Raw genomic sequence first — 25,476 nt, forward strand, 5'->3', positions numbered from 1 at the left:
CCTGTCCTTGGTGGGATTTACTTGGATTAATTTGTGTTGGGTTTTGGAACTGCTGTTGTGACCCTGATTTAAATTCTAAGTGATGTTTTTATTCCAGTTTCATCCATGGTCCAGAGTGTGTGATATGAAATTGTATTGTAATTGCATTTTCTCTTCCAGTGACTGTGTACCCACCTCACTGTTTGGCCTGAACATGCGGAATTGATTTACAATCTTGACCCATGGTGACTCTCTCCTTCCACTTTTATTTTTACTGTTCTGCCTTGTCCAGGTTACTATGTGTCATGTGTTATTATTCTGAGTTTATTTAATGTGGTGAGTTCTCATGTGTTGGTGATTGTTGCTTATGTAGGCCTATATTGGTTCGTATCTGGGTCATGTGCTGTGGGATTTCTTCCTATTTTACCTTATGTGGTCTTGTGCGTGTTCCCGTTCTTGATATGGTGTTGTTGTAGGTCTGTATTGAACTCGTGGATGATTATGTCATGTGATTATGGTGTATTGATGGGAATCTCACTTGGATTTGTTGTGTTTAATGCTATTTGTGTAACCTTGGGCAGTCTTCTTGTTGTCATGTGCTCTGAAATGAGTGTCCTGATTGAACGGTGATAGGCTACGTCTGTATGGTTCATCTGAGATGGTATTATCTTTTAATTTGATGTGTCCATGTCAGGTAGCTCTGTCAGTTCTGTTGTGGAGTGATTAATTTCGGTACCTGATGTTATTTATGTTTTAGTCCTTTTGGTACTACTCATCACCTTTTATTCACCTTTTCTGCTGTGTGCATGTACTTCACTCATGTGGTCTTGTTGTAATGAGGTGTGGTCTTAATTTCTTTGTGAATCTGTGGTTTATTTGACCTGGTTAATTGTAGTCATTGTGTATTAGCTTCTTCCCCTTGCATATTTTCTGTCAGGTGTCTGTGTACTAAACTCTTGCTCTGGGTTTCATTCTCTGCTGCTCTAGGTGTGACTAGTGTCACACATGTGTGTGATCTTGTGGTGCTGGTTAATGATATCAGTTTTGGCCATGTGCTTGAGTGAATTTTCATTCTTCCTGATTTTTCATTGCTAGTCCTGGTTGGTTGCTCCATGTGTTGATTCTTGATCATCCTTATCTCTTGTCGCTTTACCCATGTGTTGTTACTGGTACCTTGTGGCAGTTGTGTGGATTCATTTCTGAGTTCTGGTGTGGAGTACAGCTAGCTTATAGCTAAACGACCCTTCGTTTTTACTGTGTCTTCATGTTGGGATTTTGGTTGTGAGTTTCGCAATTGTTGTGTTGTTACTGGTGGCGTTCTTTATCTAATTATGGTGGAATCTGTTCTGAAATTAACCTTCTGTAGTAAATCTTCCTTCCTGTTCATTTTCTGTGGGTTATGGGAGTGTAATTGGTAAATCTTGTCATTTTGTGAATGTACACTGGCCTGATCATGTCTTCATTTGATGTCTAGTGGTATGAGAGCTTATGTCGCTTCTGATTTGTATCCGTGGATCAGATGCTGTATGTGATCTGCTGTTATTGTGAAAAATTTGTGTACGAGAAATTTTCCTTGCATCTGGTGCTTGTCACTGTGTAATGTCTTCCGATTTATCTTATTTACATATGGTATCCCTTTGTTCGTGCCTTCCGTAGTTCCTCATCTGGTTTAGTAAGGTAACCCCTTGTAACTCTGTCGCTTCTGGCTCTACCCTGCATGTTTTTGCAACACTATATCGTTGCCTGGTTGTCATCTGACTGTTCTGGGTTCTATTCCAATGAGTATGGGATCATTTGGGGTAAATCCGGAACTGTCGCTAAAATTCCTTGTCCGTCGTTGGGGTATGGGACCCAACTGATTGACTGAAGGTTCTTCTCCATCAACGTATGCGCTTTGTCATCGTGTAACCTATCACTTCTTCATCGTTTATATTTATTATATCCCGTGTATTCCGACTGGCTGGTAGGGTGTCTGTGGTGATTGGCCTAATCACACAGGGTGGACTGTTGTTTTGCCACCATATTATTAGTCCTGGGTTATCCAGAGGTTCTTCTGAACACTTGATGGTTGTGATAATACACCTGTGCTCAGTATATTCAAAGATTATTTATATGGAGAGGTAACTTTCCCTGAATTTTGGCCCTTGTTATGCTGCGTTGAGCTGGTTCTGGTGGATGTAATATATTTTCCATGTCTTTTCAGTTATTCTCTATCGTCCTGACTGTAATTGTTGGCTGTCATGTGGTTGTTGGCCTCGGTAATGGTTGCATGGTGATCTCTTGCAGACACACATTGTGTACACCCCACCATCTATGATTATACCGGTTAAGTCTCCAGTTATTGCCATCGTTGCTTCTTATTCTGGGTCGATTATCTGTGCGATTGCTACGTTACGGTTGCGGATGGTTGTGTTTATTGTGAAAGTTTCTGCCTCTGCGTCAGCTGTTTTCCTAATCTTCATGTTCTGGGCTACCTGTTTTCTGTACATGGTTTGTCAGTATGTGCTCTGCTGCCTCCATTTAGTAATATCCTTTTGCTTTGTTACCTCTCTGATTCCCCCTGGTCATTTATCTTTCCTGCTCTTGGTCTTAACGATCTTTCTGGTATCTGTACTGTCCTGTGGAATTATGTAATGTGTGGAAGTATGCTAGTATTTCATGTAAAAGAATGTATAATCTATAATGGTCTTCGACCTATCAAATTGTTGAGTCTATTGAATTTTACTTAACTTGCTGGGACTAAAACCGCTGTAACTTGCCACTGGATTCCATGAACCACCTTAAATATTCAAAATTACATTTCTGATCTCTTGTGATTAGTCTCGATACTAGTATATTGAAGTCTTGGAATATTTCAGTTGAGTTATTTTTCACTTTTCTTAATATGTAAGTCTTATTCAAAGGTTGGATGGGTAATACTATAACTCATAAATTGGTAATTCAAAAAACTTGTGTATGTTTGCTTACTAGTCAACAAAAGAATGTAAAACAACCTCGTTATTTTGGTAATTCTTCAAATGCCGATGCAAACTATGTGGTCTGGTATAATGACGTTAACGGTGTTTCTTATGTGTTTAACTCGGGTGCAAAATTGAAGCTATTATCGCTGGTAAATTTGGACATGTGGAACTTGTGTAACTCCTCGAAGCATAATGAAATATTGCTAAAGTGTCCTGGAAACCTAGTTGGAAAAATTTTGTGGTCCCCAACTTTAGTGGTTGAATCATTTACGTTTATTATGGTCTGCTATGTACACTTGGACCCTCTCTTTCTGCTCCTGTGTGTGGTGTTCCAGTTATTTGCGCGCGCGAGCACCCATGCATCTGCTGATCGGAGATCTAATGTGTGTGATATCTGTGGTTCCCTACTGCGCTCGGTACTGGTGTGATCAATGTGCTGAATAATGTACTGTCAACTTGTGTGGTGTGTGATGAGACGCTGGCCCCGTTGCATCCCATTCTGTTCACACTCAGCATGTTTGTCTGCTAGTATTGTGTGAAGATCAACATTCCTGCAACCAAGTAAGACCATTCCTTGTTATTTGAACCTGAAAAAAAAATTTGGTGTCTCTCTTCCTGTATCCAACGTATGAAGATTTGTTTGGACATTGAAATTATACCATTGGCATGCTATCCATTGTTTTGGACTTGTGCCTCCCCTGTGTTCTGGCTTCGGGAGGGGAGGACTGTAATGTGAAAATGGGAACTAATATTTACTGGACATAACTGAATTATTACATCAAAGCATCTAAGTGTATTTATTTATTCATCTGTCATGTCGACTTATGTATCCAGCCGTTATCTGTATTATCGGCCATTGTTGGAACTGTTTCCTAACTGTGGAAGTTACCAGACCAATTTAATTCAAGTTATCTATCCATTATTGTCAGGCATTTGACTGGACTCTGTAATGCGCCGAATTATCATTTGTAACTTCTGCGCATTTTCGCGGTGCACGCGTTGAATTATGGGACTGCCTAATCGCCTAGCTCGGTGTGAGCTCAGTAGTCTGCAGTAGTCAGCTTGCCGCTACTCTCCAAGATGGCTGTGTTGTATGAAGCTCCCAAGCAGACGGCTTGGCGAAAAGGGAAAGCTATTATAATGGAGCTTGACTCCGGTGGTTAAAGAGTAATGTGAGGGCTAGGCCCTGTTATTTTTTTTGAAAGTATTCAGTGTGCTCCAACCTTAATATTTTCTTAATGTAACATGTAAACTTGGTGCAGTGTTAACCGTTATCGGTATTAAAAGTTTCAAGTGTCTTGTAAGTTTGGATATCTTTACTCCAAGTAAGTACTGAAAATTATAATTTATTGAAGGGATCCCATTCGTTCAGGCACCAGTGTGAGTAATTTCATCGTGGACATGAGCAACATTATAAACGACAATTTTGGTATAGTGCAACCTTGTAAGCAAAATTTGATATCTGTTTGAACCGAACCGGTTGGAAAAAGAAAATTTAATGTAATGTAGGGAGCTCGGGATCGCTAGTTATGCATCTATGAGGTGATATTTTGTGTAAGTGATTTTGTCTTGCGTTTTGTCGAGGTCCATTATTGCCAACTGTGTTTCTTGATGTTCATTTTGATGACGATGATTATTATTATTATTATTATTATTATTATTACCTTTTTTGTAATTCATTTCGGTGCGTGTTTTCTCCCTTAATTTTTTTCTGGTTGGTTGTAATTGCTGTCTGATTTTGTCCTATTGCCTTCGTGGCTGGTTATCTGTACGTTATGATTATCGCGTTGTTACGGGCCTTAATTAATGACACCTCATATTCGCATCGTAGCGCATTCCACGGCCCCCTCTGTTCTAAAGTATGTAAATCGCTGGTGAATTGATTAAGTAAGGCTAATGTAAACTGGTACCATCACCTCTTGGATAAATTATTATTATTATTATTATTATTATTAATATTATTATTTTAATAACTTAAAATCTTAAAATTGAAATTTGCTGGTCGAAATTAAGTTTAATAATGGGAGTTTTCTTTCGTTGTCTTATTATCTTTTCTCCCATTGTTTGGGTTCCTTGCTTTTGTCTTTATTACGTCATGTCATCCCTTCTTATCTAATCTGATGATACGTTAATATTTTGGGTGGCTTTGATGATTATTATGGGATCTTGGCTTCGCGTCGGTAACGGGTAGCTCTTGTTGGGTGCTTCAGTGTTCCTTAATTATTTTTATGAGTGCACCGTTAATTGTAAATTTCCTTTAATATACTTAATTTTGTTGGGATTGCTGTGCACTATTATTTTATTGTGTTTTCATCTAGCTCGTTTCTTTTGTGTAATGTTTATTCGCGGTTGGAGCCACTAAATTTTCTTCTTTTTCGTGTGTCCTTGTGTGCGTCTTGTAACTTAGTATTTTAGTAGTGTAGCAAATTTCAGTTTTAAAGTGATTTTATATCGCGGGCCCGCATATCGGTTGCAACCAATTTTTAAATAATATTATTTTCTGTATGTAAGGTAATGAGTTATTAATGAATTTTCAAACCTTAATTTCGGCGGAAGCCTATGTTAATGTGAGCTTCATTTCTCCTTAATTTCAACTTTATTTTAAAGTACTGTTTTCCTCATCTAGTTTGATTGCATTTTTAAATTTTAGAAAAAGAATTATATATATTTTTTTTTATTATTGTTCTTATTTTATACCATTTTCAAATTACATTTGCTTAGTAAATTTTCTTCATTTCAAATTTATCTGGTGTGTCATTTAGTAGCTAGCAATATTTACCTGGCAACCTGTCAAAGTTATGTAAGATCCTGGCCTTTTTAATTCTCGCTTTGCCTTCCACGCTTCATATTTCTTTAATGCTACTGCCCTTCGGTAAGTATTGTGCTTGTTTTCTTCTTGATGTTGGTATTTTTCAATTGGATGTTTTGTTTACTAATTGGTAAGGTTGCAATGTACAAATAAAAAAATAATCACGGTTGTCAAAGATCAAATAAGTGACATGGTAAAGATAGATTCCAAAGATATTATTTACTTGCTATTCATCCTGGTTTCTACAGGGACCCTAATAAAATTTGTTTCACAAGATAGAAAGTGTTTCTACTCACCTCATAATCATGATGACCAACACAAGTAAGCACGAGATCTAAAATTTTAACAGCGAAGTGAGGTTTGTTGTTACAGCTCCCGTTGACAATCTTCTCAAGGAATGACTCAGCAAGTTCCGTAAATATTCTACAGTAGTTCATAGATCTATTTGGAAGAAAGAGAGAATAATCAATTAATAGAACAGGAAATAAAAGCCTTTCAATAGTAAAAGGAAAAAAATACAAACTTACAACTTGCCTTTAAGTCGCACCAACATATATAGGTCTTATGATGATGGGATTGGAAAGGGCTGGGAGTGAGAAGAAAGTGGACATACCCTTAATTAAGGAACAGCCCCAGCCTCTGCGTGGTGTGAAAGTGGGAAACCATGGTAAAACCACCTTTAGGGCTGCCGACAGTGGGGTTCAAATCCACTATCTCCTGAATGCAAGCTCACAGCTCAACGACCCTAACTGCACGACCAACTTACTCAGCAAAATACAAACTTTGCAAATCTCTTATTTCATGTATTCCGTTCAGTTGTATATAACATTCAGATTTAGAAGAGGATAGTCCTGAGTCCATCTATATAAATAAAATTATAATTTTGTCTGTACACTGCAAGTTTTTAGCTCATATTTCATTTCCAACTAAGATATGGTGTACAAATTTTTGGAATGAAACTGGACTATGACAAAGAAGTGTGCTGTCGCCACTGTTATTCATAATGGTTATGGACAAAATTGTGAAAGAGACACAGGTAAAATATGACAACAGGGAGCTGAAGCTAGGTGCTGGTTGCAGATGATATTGAGGGTTGGGGAGCAGGCAGAGAGTAAGTACAAGGACAATTTGGCATGTTGAGTGAGATTAATGAAAATTAAGAAATGAAAATTAGTGCAGAAAAGAGGAAGACAATAGTGTTGACTAGAGGAGAAAGGGAAGGGAATTATAAAAATAACGGAACAAAACCTAGAAATTGTGGAGTGCTTCAAATACTTTGAAAGCAAACTAATGCAGGCTGGACATGGAGATCAGTAAAAGGATTCAACAGAGAAATGCATTCTATCAGTGTGAAAAACCTGGTGTGGAGGAGGGACGTACCAATGAAGTGTAAAACAGTGATGTATAAGATGATATTGTACAGTAGAGTCACCTGCTGTCCGGCCCTAACAGATTGTGATGTAAAGAAGAGAGAGGAGAGAACAGTATTGCCAACCTGTGTCGATTTGAAACTGTGGGTAATACGTTGGAAACACTGTTATGAATTACCATATTTACGCAAATAATCCCCGCACCCTAATTTTAGAAAGGCTCCTTTTGAAAAGAATTAAGTGAACTAATATTCATTCCTCTGAAAAAGTAACAGAGGCATAAACAAACTACGCGAGGTCCATGTGATATTTACGCAAATATGAATGTGTAAATTTATGGACATAGCTGCTTTGCCTCAACATATTTGAGAAATACATTATCACTCCTATATAATATATTTGTCATGAAAATTATTAAGTAGGCCCAGGCATTTCATTAATCTGAACCTGCAGTTGGCTCTATTTCCTGTAGATTGAAAGATTCGTTGTCTCTTGCATTACTAGAATCTTCTCCTAAATTATTTACAAATTCGTTACACACCAAGTCTAAACACTTTTCACACGTGGTCTTTTCTTTACGCGGATATTAACACGACCGGTGGTGGATAATTCTTTTTCTTGCAATGTAAAAAGTTGAAACAGACACACCGGCAAACTCTGATGTTAGTTTAGCGATGTGGTAAAACCTCGTTAATTCAAAGTCATTGGGACGCAAAGATCGGACTTCAAATTACTTGATTTCGAATTAACCGCCACCTCGTACTTCAGAAATGCCAACCCTTGCCGCGTCAAAAAATATTCTAAGATCCATTATTGCATGCAATTAACACTGATTCACAGTTTAAACCTTCCAAATGCAATGAAAAAGTAATATTTCCAAAACGTATCCAACAAGGTGCATTTACAGTATTAAAATAATGCACTTGGATAACTCATTGACAAACATAACCTCACGCAAAGAAATAAAAAATATTCAAAACGAGGAGTCTATGCTGGCTCCCCTGTGCAAGTACGTTATTCACTGGATTACCGCAGGCCCTACTGTATGCATTTTTAGATGCCTTGTATTTGCACAGAAAGTAGCCGACGTCCGTAAAACATCGTGGTTTATCAAACTTTTCTATGACAAGGGGAGGAAGTCTATCGCTTCTGTCTGCATTGCAACACAATACAGTGACCCCACCTCCTTTTAAAAAGTCTGTTTGGGCCAGGCATGAAGAAAACAATGCAGTTTCATTGGCATTGACAATATTGTTCATTGCGTACAAATTGATTATAATTATGAGCCACGCTTTTTCGCCGACTGTCGCCATCACCAAAGAGAATCGCCTGTGTTCGCAGGTTCTGCTTCTTCGCACACTGCCTGTTACGTAATACTATGGCGTTCTTTAAAACGCTGCATATAAAAGAATTAAGATTTCACTCAAACTTAGCAGCTATGAAACAAACTGTCGACACACCGAAGTGACAAAGTGCGGAAAGCTACCCCTGCACGTTCTGGAACATGCATTCTATCGTAACACGAAGAACTTTTAAATTGAAATTACTGTGTAAAATAATATTTTTTAAAAATGTAAAGGCAGTTTTAAATTAAATGTCTGAATTGTTTTCCGTTTAAATTTATCTTTCAGCATATTCTTAACCGCAGAAAATGATCTTTCTATGTCACAAGAAGTGACAGGTGCATACTTCATTGAAGACATTTGTGACAAAAGTGAGGTCAAATTGTACATCTTTTGCATTTTCACCACAATGCTTCTTATACAAGTTTGACGAATTCAAAGTCAGGATTTGAACGGATCACTTTGTTCGACCTATTTCTAGCTAAGCATAGAATCTCAAAGATAATATAATAAAACCAACTATTCAATACTTTCCACTTTTAATGTGGTTTGAATCTACATGAATTTATGTAGACTTATCACGTCAGGTACATGTTTCACCCATTATTTGGGCATCTTCAGCCCGTAGACAACCTTTAGGTCAAGGTTTGGGACCTTTTTAACCATATTTAGTATAGTATACAAACTATTTAAAGTAATAAACTTCATGGTTGGGTTCCGTATTGAGTTAAGACTTAACTTAAATGAATACAAGATTTATTGCTCCACCTTCTCAATACTTAAAATCATACAACGTTTAACAAAACATCACAATATGATAGTGTCAGGTACTAGTTTCGGTCCATATCCCGGACCATCATCAGCCAAGCCGAAATTGCAAGTAAAAGACATAAACTAAATGAATATGGATGAACAAGAGTATGGATGGTGGTGGAATGACATACAAGTAAAAACTTTATACATAAGTTACAATAAATATGATCAGAATGTTAAAATTAACAAATGAATAAAATAATTGTGATGCTGTTTAAAATTTCTTGATGCCAAAATCTAGGTTGACGGTTGGACTCATGTTGCACATTTAAATTCAAGTGAAGTCTTAGCTTTCTGGAAAGTTCTGAGGGCAAGTTCCACGATGGCGCAGAGGGAATTGTCCAATATGACCAATATAGACTTGACGAATTGAGAAAGCTGGACTTGTTCTATGTAGCTTAAGCAAATGCTGTGTTTAAAGGAAGTCTCAATTCAGTCGGAACCCAAAGAACCTTGCACTTGTTTGGAACGAGCTATTGGAAGGAGTGCAACAGAGGATTTTGATACTGGGACTTATTTGAGCCACATATTTCATTTTCAGTTCTTGACATAACTAATGTTGAAATGTGTTGTCAAACACTAGTGGAGATTTAAAACTGATTGTTATATATAGACTGGTCAAGAACGTTGTTTTGAATGTAATTGTAAGCGTCTTGACTTTGGGTCTTATGTAATGACAAGGAATTGTAAAGAGTGCAATATTAGGCTGTTTCTTAGTTTTAGGCTGCTGCTTAATTGAGAAGGAACATCCTAGATACTTGATACAGTCTTGTATGAATATCTTTCCCGTTGATGTGTTGCTTGGTCTTTGGGAGGAATCTTAAGATTATCCGTACTGAAGTAAAAAAGTAATTTTAATTAACAATTTGAGCACGCGTTGTGATGAAATGTATTAGGCTAACACCTCATAACTGTAAAATGACTTACTTGTTCAATTCATACTAGGTGAACCTGTCTGTTCCGGCAGCGCCTATCTTATTAACATTTCTACTCCTGGTGTTGTATTGGCGTGGTAATGGAGGGGGCGGGGCATGGAGGGAGAGTGGGGGTAGACTGCTCTATGGACGTATGTGCTACTGCTGGAGGGGAGTTTCTAGAAGCGATATGGGCGGGCTTAACATTTGGCATGGTGGACGAAGCATTTGAGTGTAGAGACGTAAATAATTGAGGGATTTTGTTTTGATTTGAATTCACGATATTAATGAAACTAGGTTTTAATTCATACAAAGGATTTTAAATTTCACTGACATCGTTAAGATTTTGATTTTTATTATAGGTCTGGTCCAAAAAGATGTGTAGATTTTCCAGTTCGTTCATTAATTTCCCTTTACCTATGCTTCTAATGATGGTAAGATCTTTCTCTATGAATGTAAAGTGATGGCCCGTTTCTTTCATATGTTGGCTCATCGCTGAGTACTTGTTGTGTTTTTGAGCGTTATAATGTTCCAAATATCTTGTGTGAAAGCTCCGTCCAGTTTGACCTATATAAGAAAAATCACATTGTGTACATGTTATTTTATATACGCCAGACCTTGAATAATGGTTGCTATTGTAATTGACCATGTTGTGGTTAAAAAAATTTTGATTGGTGTTGACTGTCTTGAAGGCTATATTAATATTGTGCATCTTTAACCCTTACCCCTCGAATTAAAGTTCTCTCTGTTGCCTCTACCACTCGTATATAAATGTACATTTTTATCTTATATGACCTGTATTAATCTTTCACGATTTTGGAGATAGCACTTGCTTTTAAATGATGTAGTTAGGCTATACGCGTTTACAGCAAGCTATACTGGAGCAAATAAAAGCAATATGTGGAATTTAAGACGAATTATTTTGCTTTTTTATTATTACCGTTATCGCATGCCGATTGGTTTCGTTAATAATTTAGTGTACAAATTATCGCTAAGAAGCAATTGAAAACTTTATTCAGTCTCTGTTTTCATACCTTGCAGTAGTTCGTAGGCTGAAACCACTGTAAACGGCAATTTCTTGAAATCTGAATCTGTTGATTTACAATTGTGCCAGCCGTCAGCATCAGGTGCATGTTGGGTTACGGTACACAAACCGACCATCGTCAGTTCACTTTTAGGCATCGTGAAATGCTATTAGCTATATTCATTAGGAGCAGAGGAGCGAAAATAATGTGTTTTTGTGTGTTGCCTGACATATACAACATATATACGACTAGAGAGCACATGGCAACCATGTTTGTTTACTATCGCTCGAGCTTTCATGTGCGTGAGTGGACAGCTGATGGCTACACTGCCATCTAAATAATAGATTTTTGACTGACTGTCAAATAGTATCGGGATTCTACAAAGTTCTATGCAGAACCAAAAGATGGCAGTACAGTATATCATTGTGTATTTTGTCGGCTAAGAGACGGCAGACCAGCGGTGGGCGATAAAATGCCACGTCGGGTCTCCCCCGACATGCGACCGGAACGGGAATATCGTAATGTCGGGCGTCACCCGACAGACGACTGGTAAAGGTTAAAGTATTTTCAATCGGATGGACGGCTGGGTTATTATATGTAAATGTGGCAAAACTAGTTTCTTTTTAGGTTTGTCCGGGACGAGATTAGTGGACAATTTAATTTTGATTTTATTAATTAAACAGTTTACCATATCAATTTTAAACCCGTTGAGTTGAGCCAGATTCCTTATGTATTTCAGTTCAATTTTTAAATTGTTGGGAGAAAGAGGAATTTTAAAGGCTCTATAAATTCAATTATAGAAAAAGGCTTGTTTTTGGGACTTGGGGTGTAGAGATGAATTCATAATAGTTAAAGGAGAGTGTGTAGGTTTCCTGTATATTCCAAAATCGAAGGTATTATGTCTGCTTGTAACTGTTAAATCCAAAAAGCTGAAGGAATTCTTGACCTCGTCCTCTTCAGTAAACTTAACATTGGGATCAATTTTGTTTAGGGACTCAGAAATCTCGTCACAATTGGGGACATCTTTGTCGAAAATTACGAAAGTATCGTCTACAAATCTAAGCCATAAACATACGCCTTTTATTTGTGTTGTAATTTTTGTGTGTTCTATCGTATCCATATAAATGTCTGCTAGGATGCCAGAAAGGGGGTCGCCCATCGCTAAGCCTTTTTGCTGGGAAAACTTTCGATTGAAAGAGAAATAGTTATTGTTCAAGACAAAATTTAAAATCTTCATGAATTCTTCCATCTTACTAAGTCCGCTGTGTTTATTGATATTATCACTGATGATTCTTATGGTTTCTTTGGTAGGGATGTTTGGGTACATATTTACAACATCATAGGAGCACATTGTGTGATTGGGCTGCAGGTTAAACTTGTTTAGAAATTCGCAAAAGCTAAATGAATTTTTTAAGGGATGTTTATTATTGAATACGTAATGTTTTTTTAGGAAGCCGTGAATAAACTTTGATACTTTATAGGTGGGGCTGTTTCTACAATTTATATAGGGCGTATTGGATTGTCTTCCTTATGAATCTTGGGTAAGGCTCTGGCTGTCGGAATACTAGGGTTCATATTAAATAGTTTTTGTAGTTCCTGTTCAGTGAAAAGAAAGTTAGAACTTCTTATTACAGTTTTTAGATTTTGCTGAATTCTTGTGGTTGGATCTTTGTTGACTACTGTGTAAATTTTGTCCTTTTGTTCTCTTTACCCAAAACTTATGATGAAGGAAGTAGATCCATATTAGTTTTAGACATATGTTAAGTTAGATAGAATAGGACTGACAAGTTTAATTGTGTCAAAACACCATTAATTTGTTACCTACAGTTCACATTTTAAAATTATTATCCTGGCATGTTAGTCTTAAAAAACTATTAACGTTTGTATACTATACTATATATGATTAAAAAGGTCCCAAACCTTGACCTAAAGGTTGTCTACAGGCTGAAGATGCCCAAATAATGGGTGAAACATGTACATGACCTGACCTGATAAGTCTACATAAATTCATGTAGATTCTAACCACATTAAAAGTGGAAAGTATTGAATATGTGGTTTTATTATATTATCCTTGAGATTCTATGCCTAGCGTCATCTTCAATACAGAACAATAATGAGAGTTGTTACTATCTCTAGCTGCCGCAGCTACTTCTCCGTACGATGACTGCAGATACTTTTGAATGTCCTCAATAACTGGTAACAACTGCCTGCTGCGACAATAAAGACGTGTGACGAGTGAGAGTTCCGGGTAGGAAATTCCAGAATAACAATGGAAGAAGGTTCAGTGCAAAATCAAGGTTTGTAAGCTTCTATCTCAGTTACACGGCATCACAGAAGTGTGATATGAGCTTTGTTTTGTTTGTGTAATATAGACGAACAAATGAGCTGTCAATGAGTGATGCACAATTTAAGGTTCAAATTATAGCACCTCATTCCTAAGAATTACAGAGATCGACATGGGGACTTCTGGCTTACATCAATGTTTACTCAAGCAACAGATAATTAAGTGCTTGGTTAATTGGATTATAGGACCTCTACGGTATATACTAACTTTGGTTGTAACATAGGATGCCAGGAATACATTCTCTCCGTCCCTCAGTAATAGACATAATTCTGCACACCATTATTCATAAAAGGCACTATCATGCCAGTTAACATTATATATGTCCCAAAGTCAGAAGAAAAGCCATATTATGCAATATTAAACGTCCAAATGTTCACTATTACATCCAAAATCTTCAAAGTATGCATTATGCATGAATTTTCTCCTAAAGAGGCCAAAACATGCAAACATGCACGGAAAAAGAACGGTTATTTGGAATCGTTAAGCCATAAAACGAATATCTGCAAAGATTGAGAAGTGTAACCAGCTTATTTAAAAACATGCATTTGCCTGGAAATCAAGGCTCTAGTTATAACCATTATTCTGTTGTCTTATTATGCTTAATTTTGATGGATTTTAAAAATATTATATTTACACTATTCTGAAAGAGTGGTTAATTTTCACTGGAGTGTTTTGTTATTATATTTATGCTATTCCTGGAGTGTGATTCATTTCAATTGGAACATTTTAGTATTATGTTTACATCATTCCCGTATTTCAGTATATTAGAGGTAATTTTCATATATTTCCAGATCGCAATTTACACAGAATCATATCTATTTTTTTTTTTTTTACAAGCTACTTTAAGTCACACCTACACAAATAGGTCTTATGGCGATGATGAGATAGGATAGGGCTAGGAGTATGTAGGAATCGGCCGTGGCCTTAATTAAGATACAGCCCCAGCATTCCCTTGGTGTGAAGACTGGAAACCATGGCAAACCATCTTCAGGACTGCCGACAGTGGGGTTCAAGCCCACTATCTCCTGAATGCAAGCTCACAGCTTCACGCCCCTAGCTGCACGGCCAACTTGCACGGTGATCTACATATGTCTGAAGAGTTCACATTTGTTTATATTGCATGGTTCAAAATTGGCAACACTGTCTGAGAAATGTCAGAGCCAGACATCCAGCGATTCAACTGTAGTGTTGGGAACAAGCAGAGAAGTAGTACAAGGGCAACTTGGCATGTTGAATGAGATTACTGAAAATTATGGAATGAAAATCAGCGTGGAAAACATACTAACATATGCAGTGGAGAACTGGACACAGACAAAAAGATAGGAGAATAAAATACAGGCCAGTGAAATTAAATTTTTAAGATACAAAAGACAGAAAGGAGAGTAAGAAATGAGGACACCAGGAAGGAAATTGGAGTGGAAAAGCTTTTATAATGTAGAGGGATATACTCAGATGGTTTGGACATGTTAAGAGGATGGAAGAGGGAAGGAATCAGAAGTGGATGATAGAGACCGAGATAGAACGAGGGAGGGCAAGAGGGAGACACAGACTAAAGTGGTTGAAAACAATCAAGAATAGTATAATTAGAAGCCTGATTGGAACATAGTTAAGGAAGAACAATGATGGTTGGATACAGGAAGATGGAAAGGTGCCATAAAAATCCCAATCCGGTGGAGGTGGACGAGGGAAATGGATAATGAATGATTTCATTTCTATCTCGGTTATGGTGTACAAAGCTGAAAGTAGGTTCTGTTAAATTTTTGTCTAGTTTATTTCTTACTTTCAACATCTTGGAAAATGACAACAGAATTTCTCAAAACTTGATATAATGGGGTTATGCACTCTACATTACTATACTGTTATGTGTCAGCCCCATGATAGCTCCTTTAGGTATTTCCAGGAAGGGGCTGATGACTCAGACGACCTGGAATTCCCAGCTGGCCTGTGGGGTGGGGCCGGCCTTTCTGTGTATTGTTCTCGGTGGCCGGCTTACCTGTGAGTTTCTTTGAGATTCAACGGGAACGTTACGCCTCCAGTGACATCGTGAAATTTCTGGATCAAATCACGCGACTATAAAAAAGGGAGGCAAGCTACGGACAGGCAGTCAGTGTTGGACTCTAAGTCAGAGTCAGTGTTAGAATGAACGACAGTTGGGCTTCGTGGTGGAGCCAGTGTGACACTCAGTGAACTGGGGTTTGGTGGCTGGACTGAGGGCGACAGAGGTACTGGCTGTTGCTAGTGTCCCACCGAGGTCTGATCCAGGAACTGTGGTTGTAGTGTCGGGGTGTCCAGTGAGTAGCTGCATGGGAGACAGCGCACAGGACAGAAAACTGTGTACTGCCTTAGAGTACTGTGTGTGTGTACTCCTGTGGATTGAGGACAGCAGTTATCGTGAGTGCGAGGATAATTGGACGTGAGTTAATATTCACTGTCGTATTGTCCTGCTGTTGGATACTGCTGAGCTGTTGCTGATTGTTGTTCACTTCATGTGACTGTTGAAGCACCGGACTATCATTGGAGTCGAACCGATGAACAGTCGTCGTGTGTTGTATAGCCAGGGGACACTGTGTTCAAATCCAGCTGTCTACGCACAGTGGCTGTACAAGGTGACTGGACTTGGGGGAAAGTGAAAGTAAGGATTATAGACGTTCCCAGGTAGCAGCCAGCCGGGACTCCAGGGTGTGTGTACAGAAGAGAGATTTGTAAATAGACTGTAATTAGTGTGGTGATTCGTAACTGGTTAGAATTGCTTATGTTTAAATGTGTGTGTGTGTGCATTTATTAGGTCATCATGAAATAAATGTGAGTAATGAAACAGATGGAGATTTATATTCGTAATAATACAGTAGCACGGCAATATTAACAGGACAAAACAGGAAAAGCCAAATTGCTCCGTTAATACCTATTAGCTGTATTGAAAAACTGTACTTGCTGAGCTCTTTTCAGATTAAATGGACAACCCCACCATGATCTGCGTCGATATGGTGCCTCTTCAAATGCAACACACCTAAAACACATGCTGTTATATTCTGAAGAAGCAATGTATGGTAACGTCATCAGTAATGTACAGTAATTTGCTTCAATATTTATTTCTACCATTTTCTAGTTCATTTCAGTCATTTGTTTGAATAATATTCCTAATAATGATCTACAGTAATTATTTCGTTATGAAGCATCACTCAAATGTTAACTTCACGTTTATGTCCTTACATTTTAGGTTAACTTTTCTATGTGAACGGACCTTAACATTACACCAAATGTATACTGTTACTAGTTCAGGTGCTACCCATATCCACTAGATGATATTACTGTACAATTACAAAAACTAACCCACAGTCTCATATCAATAGAAAGAAAACAGTCCAGATGGTTTTCCGCAAAGGAGGGAGAATAGCGGCAAATGACAGGATAACAAGCAGTTAAACAGTCCTGGAAGTTGTGAATTCATTCAAATACTTGGTAGAACGGTTAGTACAGAAGAAGAATGTAAAAAGAATGGGAAAGGAACGGGTAGCAAGAAGGGAATTGGAAAGAGACCAGTTGGAAGACCGAGAAGAAGGTGGATGGATCAGATTTGGAAGGACATTAGAGAAGCTGGACTGAATGCGGCGGAAGTAATGGAGCAGGAAAAGTGGAAGGACAGAAGGGAGTGGAAGGGGCTTGTTCACCACACTTGAGCGACTGCAGTGGGACATTGATGATGACGACTTGGGGATTACGTTCCAGCCCTCTTCTACTTCTTTTAGAATTCATGTAAGAGAAAGGTCATTGGCAGCCATCAGAAATATGTATGATCTGAAGGAACCCACTAAACTGTCTCTAAATTCAGCCATGACGCTATTCTATGCAAAGGTTCTACCAGCACTGACATGCGGTTTGGAGCTGATTTGGGAACATCTAACTCTATATGACCTTAGAGTTATTGAGAATGTCAAGGCTAAATTCTTGAGAAGTATTTTAGGGATTTCAAAAATGTCACCATCAAGACTTGCTTATGAGCTAGCCAGAGAAACCTTCCTTATGGAAGACATAAGAATGAGACTACAATTACCCTCCACACGACAAGAAAAAGAACCACTTCAAATTAGACTAAGAAAATGAGCGGAAATTGACTTGGAATTCTACAGGGTGGACGCAATGACTAATCGAAGCTGGACTGGACCAAACTACGAACTGAGGAGTGCTCTGAACTGACTGGCCATACATGGTTTCCATCACAAACTGTGCTTACGACCTGGTTTTCATGACCCATCTGTGCAGTGTGTGTGTGTTATGTATCAAATGATGTGACCAATACCATTTTAGTGAATGCTGTAAAAGAACAACTTCCTTATTGGATTACTCTAAAATGTAATGTACATTTGTGTACAAATTCTTATTATTAAAGGGTGCAAAAACACCAGCTAGTTACTGAATAAGGCTTTCCCACCTAAGTAATTAAGTAATTTCAGATAGATATAATACATAAAAATAATTGAGAATTTCATAATGAATTATACAATGGCAAATCTTGCATTAGCAGAGGTGCCAACCTTTAAAGTGGGTTATCAGTAATCCCATTTTTTACTCGCGCACCCCCTCCCCCCCAACAGAAAAAACCGTTTACGAGTCAAATCCAAAGCACCCCGTTTGCCCTTTCCTACAGCGATCTATTCTAAAGTATGTCATATTACACAATAAAATTTGCTCATTACCTGTTAGTTCTGCAATAAAAAATTCTTTGTAGCTTGTTTCGCACCCAGCAGCTGCTTTTGCTGTAGGTTTTTTTGTAACATACTTCCCCCAAGATGACATGACGTCTTCAGAACCATAAGCGATTCCAGTGTAGATGTACTTAATGTAGGCCTGAATTCTGTCTGATTTTTCCTAACACTGAAAACTCTTTCTGTGGGAGAGTTACTATGAGGTACACTTAGCCCCGGTTTCATCAACACATGTTAGCACTTAACAAGGTGTTAAATAATTTTAACGTACGATTTAAGAAAATTTGCGTTTCATCAACAACTGTTAACATTAACAAATGTTAAACTGCGTATTAAAGTTAACATCAGCCATTTCCAATGTTAAATGCCTAACATTAGCATTTAGCAACCTGTTCCAAAATGGCTGCTGTGAAGCTCGCTTCCGATGCGGAATTCCTCTATTTAGATCTTTTACAAAACAATCCTGATCGAAGAAGAGTTCAGCGACGTAATGACTTTGAAAATTTGACGGATGCGGAATTTCTTCATAGATACAGGTTATCGAAAATAGTCGTTGCTAAGGTTGTTGACGAAATTCGAGTGAGGTTGTAATATCCTACGACGAGAAACTTAGCTCTTTCTCCAATGTTGCAGGTACTGATAATATTACGATTTTTTGCTACTGGTTCTTTTCACATAATGGTCGGAGACAATGCTGGAATTTCTAAAGCCACTGTTAGTAGAATTGTTTGTCGAGTGTCTGCAGCAATAGCATCCATGAGGAGGAGGCATATAACATTACATTCCCTTCAGTAGAAGGGCGTTAGCAAATTATCCGCAACTTCTATGAAATAAGCCGTTTTCCTAGTGTTTGTTCTAGGTGCAATAGATTACACACATGTAAGAATCCAATCACCTGGAGGCAATTGGGCCGAAATATATCGTAATCGGAAGGGATATTTCTCTGTTAATGTTCAGGTGATTAGTGAGCCTAACCTACAAATCAGGGATATACTTGCTAGGTGGTCTGGTTCTGCACACGACAATACAATATTTAATAACTCCCATATCGGAGCACAGTTTGAAGTGGGACAATTAACGAAGTGATTTTGTTAGGTGACAGTGGATACCCGCTAAAAAAGTATCTGTTAACCCCATTGAAACCCTCGCAGACCTTCTCCCACGCCTCGTCCTTTTCTCTTATCGTCAAGCCATCTGTGCGCTTGCACTCAATAACTTATATATATTTACTTACTAATTCAATTAACAATTCTTTTTCGAAGGAGGAAAAATTAGAACTACGATTCTGTTTCACTTCACGCGCCATATTTTACAGCTGCACGCAAACAAAAGCACATCAGAGCGCGCTGTAAAACAGCATGTTCGTACCACTGCCTCCTTGATTTGCACCACTTCGCAATATTGGCAGAGTTAACAGTCGATTAGTTAACATTTCACAAGAAAAGTTTGATGAAACGCAAGAAACCTAACAAGATGTTACATTTTTAACTCCGTAATAACTAACTACTTGTTAGAATATATTTAACATGTGTTGATGAAATCGGGCCTTAGTACTGCAAATACAACATTACTTAAGGTTTTATACTTAATCTGTCCACTTTCATTTTTAAGCTCTGCAATGTTGCCCCAATTCACATCAATGTTAGGTCCATGTACAATATATTCCGGGAAAGTATCACACTGGTAAACTGCAAATTCCTCTTCAAGTTTGTCATGTTCACTTTCTTTGACCAAAGTTGGGAATCTTCAAACAAAGTATTCAAGAGATGAATAGGAAACCTTCATTCTGAAAGAGATGTCTACAATTTCAGGATGATGAAGAAATTCATCATCAAGGGGGAAATTTCCTGGTAATGTAACTGCAAGCTGCCATATAAAACTCCCTTACAGAATTATAAAACATCTCCATCACAGTCATTATCTTTCAAGTATGCCCTAGCTTTTGCTCCAATTACCAAGTCCTCATTGACTTTCCGGTATTTCCTCCTCTTGAATTCAACACTCAAAAGGGAGGTAGATTCTGACTGAAGAGAACATGGCTGAACAAATCTGACCAATAGGTCAGTTAAAAGACCAGTAAGTTTCCTCCTGAGAAGATGTATGGCTGGAGCATCTTGTTGCAGAAATATATTTACAGAGTTAAAAACAGGAAGTGTACTCTGAAGAAAGTAGCAAAACAGTTTTGTGCATGGGTCTTGTATGAAAGATTTCAGTTTCAAACTGCTTGGTGGTCTCATTTTTATGGTGGGTCTCACTACAAAACATGAGTGTCAAAGCTTCCCACTGCTCAAGAACTCTACCAATAGACTGAAGCAGCGAGAGCCAACAGGTACTAACATATTTCAAAATTTTGTGACCCCCTATGCCACAAACAGCCTGATAAACTTTCAATGTGTTTTGCCTTTTAGAACTCTTATCAAGATAGTAATATAACTGAACCAAAAAGTTCTCTACATTGACTGGCAATTGGGCTGCTGATTTTTGTGCACAGATGTGTATGAGATGACATGAACAACCCGGGACATAAACAGAAGAATGCCTGTGCTTCACAAATTTGGCAACACCTTTATTTGCCCCTATCATTGTGTATGCATTGTCAGATGAAAAAGAAATGCAATTTTCCCATGGAATGGCTAAAGAAGACAATTCACTATTAATAACAGAGAAAATTTCCTTACAGGTATTGTCAGTACTGTCTAACAATGATGATAGAAAAGTTGATATTTGACCTCTCTGAGCATTAAAGAAAGAGACAACTATAGGATAAAGTTTAACTGCATTTGAATCCGTACTACCATCAGTAGCCAAGGAAAAAGGTGTTATTTGCAAAAGTTCACTTATTTCCTTTTTTGCCTCAGATGCCGTGTATTGAACTAAAGCAGAGGTTTTATTTCTTGCACAACCATATTTCTGAGATATTTTAGTCGGGGAACATTGATCTAAACAAATTTCCAGCGTGGTCTGAAACTGATAACGGAATATTATGCTCCAAAAGAAATGATGTGAACAATAATTCGTCATTGGTCACCGCAGTTTCATTACTTTTTACGAAGAACGATGAAACAGACTGGTTTTGTAATTTTGATTCATCGTATGTGTGACGTTTCTTGGATTCTATATGTCTTCTGCAATCATCTCGTCCAGCGTGAGCCACAGAGAAATCACACGAACACACACTGCAGAACACGTGGTTTTCACTAACACGTGAGGCAAGTAAGCATGGCCATTCCTTTGTGTAACCGTCTCGATATTTCTGTAACACTGCTGTCTTCTTAGAAGAAGATACGATTTGACAATTGCTCCGCTTCCTTTCACAAAACCAATACTACTTTTCGAATCAACGTCTAGGATAATTAGAATTGAAATGCGCTAAATATACCATTCTTTCTACGCACACGACAGAGAGTCGAATGCGCGCACTGGAGAAGAGCAGAGCACGGAGTAGCCTCCTCATGGCCGACTTGATACGTCATTCTAGCGAGCAGCTTATATCTATGTAGCTGGCCGTCATTTCACAACGCTCGTGGGAAACGAAAGGAAGTGACGACCAAATAACTGCCAAATATGTCTAGCAGCCAACGTACAAATATTGAAACGAGGAGGGTTGACCAGTAATGCTCTAAGAGATTGGACATTTTTTACTTCTTTCCTTTTTTTTTCGCGGAAATTCATTTTTATCGTGACAAGGTTGCTTTTCCGTAATAATTTCCCCTTCGACCGTAATCGTGAAGTGAAATCCATTATCATTACGGACAATCCGTAATAGTTGGCACCTCTGCATTAGTAATTATACAAACTATCATTAATGAAAAGTGGATGTATTACAAAATGTTGAAGATCCTTTGGGTAGATGTCATGAATGAGGAGGTATTCCATTGTGGTAGAACATTATGCAGAGTCTTAACCCTTGCTAAATGCAGGAAAGCATTTTATTTTGGTCACAACATCTGAAATAACAAATAAATCATCAAAGGCAAGGCAGAAGGGAAATTCAGACGAAAACAGAGAAGATTATCCTGGAAGTGGAACCTCCTCTTTTTTTTTTTTTTTTTTTTTTTTTACGTCGCACCGACACAGATAGGTCTTGTGGCGATGATGGGACAGGAAAGGGCTAGGAGTGGGAAGGAAGCGGCCGTGACCTTAATTAAGGTACAGCCCCAGCATTTGCCTGGTGTGAAAATAGGAAACCATGGAAAACCATTTTCAGGGCTGCCGACAGTGGGGTTTGAACCTACTATCTCTTGGATACCGGCTGCACTTAAGCGACTGCAGCTATCAAGCTCGGTAGTGGAACCTCCAACAGGGGTTCAACAGCCATAAAACGTCAACTCTGATACGGCAAACAAAATAAGAAAAATTACTCCATGACAGAGGAAGACAAAATGCTTTGAAAATAATTATAAAAATATATGACTGCATAGGGTACATGCCTTTCTTTCGTAGAGATGTGGGAGGAACAAGCAGAAAAAATTGAAGGCCGTCAATTTGAAATTCTCAGCTGTAAAAACTTACTTTTCCTGGTCTTCATGGACTACAGACAAATGGAAACTCTCTTCAAGAGTCATGACACCAGAGAAGAGCTGCATTTCGAGTGACTGTTGATTATTGTTGTCCTCTAAACACTGAAGTAATGCACAAACACAATCGGTAGCAGCTTCATGGACTCCAGCTACCGCCTGTAAAGGAAAGAAGAAGCAAAGGTTACTGAAGTGGAATGACAGGGTTTTTTAATGAAATTTTATACACTGTACGGTTGTTGCAATGTAGGTAGAATTTTTTGATGTCTACTGCATGACTTGCAAACGATTTACAGTAGTGAAATATAGCAGATTTCAGTAGTTTTATATATTTTTCACCAATTCTTGTGTAATTCATGATTTTTTGTGAATTTCTATGTATTTTATCCTTTTTTTTAAAGATTTTGGACAAATTTCGCAATGAAACTCGTGATGTATTGCAGGAAATCATCCACCGATCGATGACTAGCATAATCGATATATTTCAAAATCAATGTACCGATATCTTGTAGTTCGAGATATCGAAATAGATTCCTTCACCATTCAGCGACTTAACGTGCATGTTGTTTAAAATTTTTAGTTCAAGGAGCCAATACAAAAACTGTCCAGCAAAGAAATATTTAATTTTATACATTCTCAAAATGTGAAGATACTCGAACTATGGATAAACGGTGACCGAAGAGATGATACTTGGAATCCTATCACCTGTACAATAAGTTCATCCTATTTTTAAAAAAATACGGTTTTGGAAGAAAGTCATCTCCTGCGACGGCCAATTTTTGTGTGGTTGAGGGTACGTTCAGACTTGATCTGAATTTTTCAAACAATCATTTATTTCAAAAAATCACAATTTCCAATAGCGGACAATAATTTCATTTCACCGATTGCAAATATTATATTCAAGTGCTTTAGGTTTTTCCAATTGTGAAATCACCAGTGTTCCTCCCAGTGTGGCAGCGAGTTTGTCATTTATTTATTCTTGCATGTATTACTGTAATATATTTGGGTGTAACTTAGAATTTACTACATTTCAATATTTGATATTATCAAAATAATAATGCTCAAAATATTGTTTACATATTTGGAATCTTTTCAATAAGCTTTCTGTATAAATTCTTTGATTGGAACAATATCCCTTATTGGATGTTGTATTGAATCTAAAACAAAAAGCCACAGCCTGCTTCCAGGCATTTGACTGGGTCAGGAAAGGAATGAACGAATGAAGCCCGCACCTAGCGGCAAGGATAGGAATTGTGCTGGCTGCCAAAACCTTTCACACTCTTTTGGGGGCAATGAATAATGAGTGACAGATGAGACGAGATAATATTGGAGTGTGTTGTTGGAATGAAAGACGACAGGGAAAACCGGAGTACCGAGAGAAAAACCTGTCCCGCTTCCACTTTGTCCAGCACAAATCTAACAAGGAGTGACTGGGATTTGAACCAGGGAACCTAGTGGTGACAGGTTGCATTTATACATCATATTTCAATATCTTCTATCTGCCCAGATCTATCTCTGGTGAGATACAGTGTGAAGACTACTGTGTCTCCTGGTGTAGGCTAGATCAAGTTTGTTACTTTTAGTGCCCTGTCTCAGACTCATCCTTGGCTTTGAAGATCTGGAAGTAACTGAGGTATGAGCGATGCTAGTGATGTCATTCCATATGCAGCCAGTCCTATGATGTATGGCGTGGAAGTGTTGTTCATAGGGTCGGCTTGGCAAACTGACACATTCTGCCTCGGTGAGGAAAGCAACAGCGAACTACCTAACTCCTCTTTTCCCTAGCAGTAGACTCTTCAGTGGCATCGAGGCTACTTATGACAAATGATGGTGGATCTGTTAAGGTTCAAACCAGCCTCAGGCCAAGGACTCAACATGCATGTACTCTATGCTAAAAGGGTTAATTTCTGAGCTTTTGAGATGTGAGTTTACTGCCAAATGCTCCGGATCAACTGATTGAGAAGATTCAGATTGAGGTAGTGGTTCAAAAGCTGGGAAAGGAGGGAGAAGTTCTGAAGACCATTAAAGTTCAGAAGCTCCAGTACTTTGGTCATGTAATAATGAGGCAACGGCAAACATTTCATTTGAGAACGAAGAAGGAGATGATGATGATGAGTACGATGATTTGTACAACAATGCATTAAAGTTATGGTACACTTTTTTCTAAGTAACAGCTGAAAACATCTAACATTTTTAATAAGGCATTATAAAAATAATATCATTACTGTATGTACTGATTTGTTATTATTAATCATTTGAAGAAAATAACGGCTGGAAACCTTACTGAATATCCTAAGACTGAACTTTAAAGTTGAGGCAACAAAAAAGTAACATTTATCATCGTTACATAGTATAAATCCTCAAAATATGGCAGAAATGGACAGTATATAGCAGCTACCTTGTTAAAAAGTGCCAGTACATTAAAATTAAACTCATTCTTATCAAGTAAAATTTACCTACCTGATGATTACTGAGGACATGAAAAGCATGCGCCACCACAATGTTTTCCGCCACATCTGGTAACGTTATTGCTTGGATTGAGACCCACGACGTGAAACACCTTAGGATTCGGATATGTATTTGTGACAATTCTCCACTGTTTGACAAACATACATTCTGGAAAACAGAAACATCCCATATTAAAAAAACAGAAGACATTTCAATAAGAGGCTAAGATGGCCTGGAACTATTGCAACAAC

The 25,476-nt window shown here is 38.0% G+C and overlaps 1 protein-coding gene across 2 annotated transcripts in view; it reads right to left on the bottom strand.

Annotated features, from left to right (window-relative positions):
* Tnpo-SR (transportin 3) overlaps positions 1-25,476 on the bottom strand; it is a 239,055-nt gene that overhangs the window by 185,219 nt on the left and 28,360 nt on the right. For both annotated transcript variants that reach the window (XM_067153792.2, XM_067153791.2), the window contains 3 exons: positions 25,238-25,393; positions 22,773-22,936; positions 6,045-6,189 (listed from right to left, as the gene is read on the bottom strand). In XM_067153792.2, the coding sequence (XP_067009893.2) occupies positions 6,045-6,189; positions 22,773-22,936; positions 25,238-25,393 (465 nt within the window). The remainder of the gene's footprint in view (positions 1-6,044; positions 6,190-22,772; positions 22,937-25,237; positions 25,394-25,476) is intronic.

The sequence above is a fragment of the Anabrus simplex genome, chromosome 9 (genome assembly GCF_040414725.1).
Source record: "Anabrus simplex isolate iqAnaSimp1 chromosome 9, ASM4041472v1, whole genome shotgun sequence".
Lineage (NCBI taxonomy): Eukaryota > Metazoa > Arthropoda > Insecta > Orthoptera > Tettigoniidae > Anabrus > Anabrus simplex.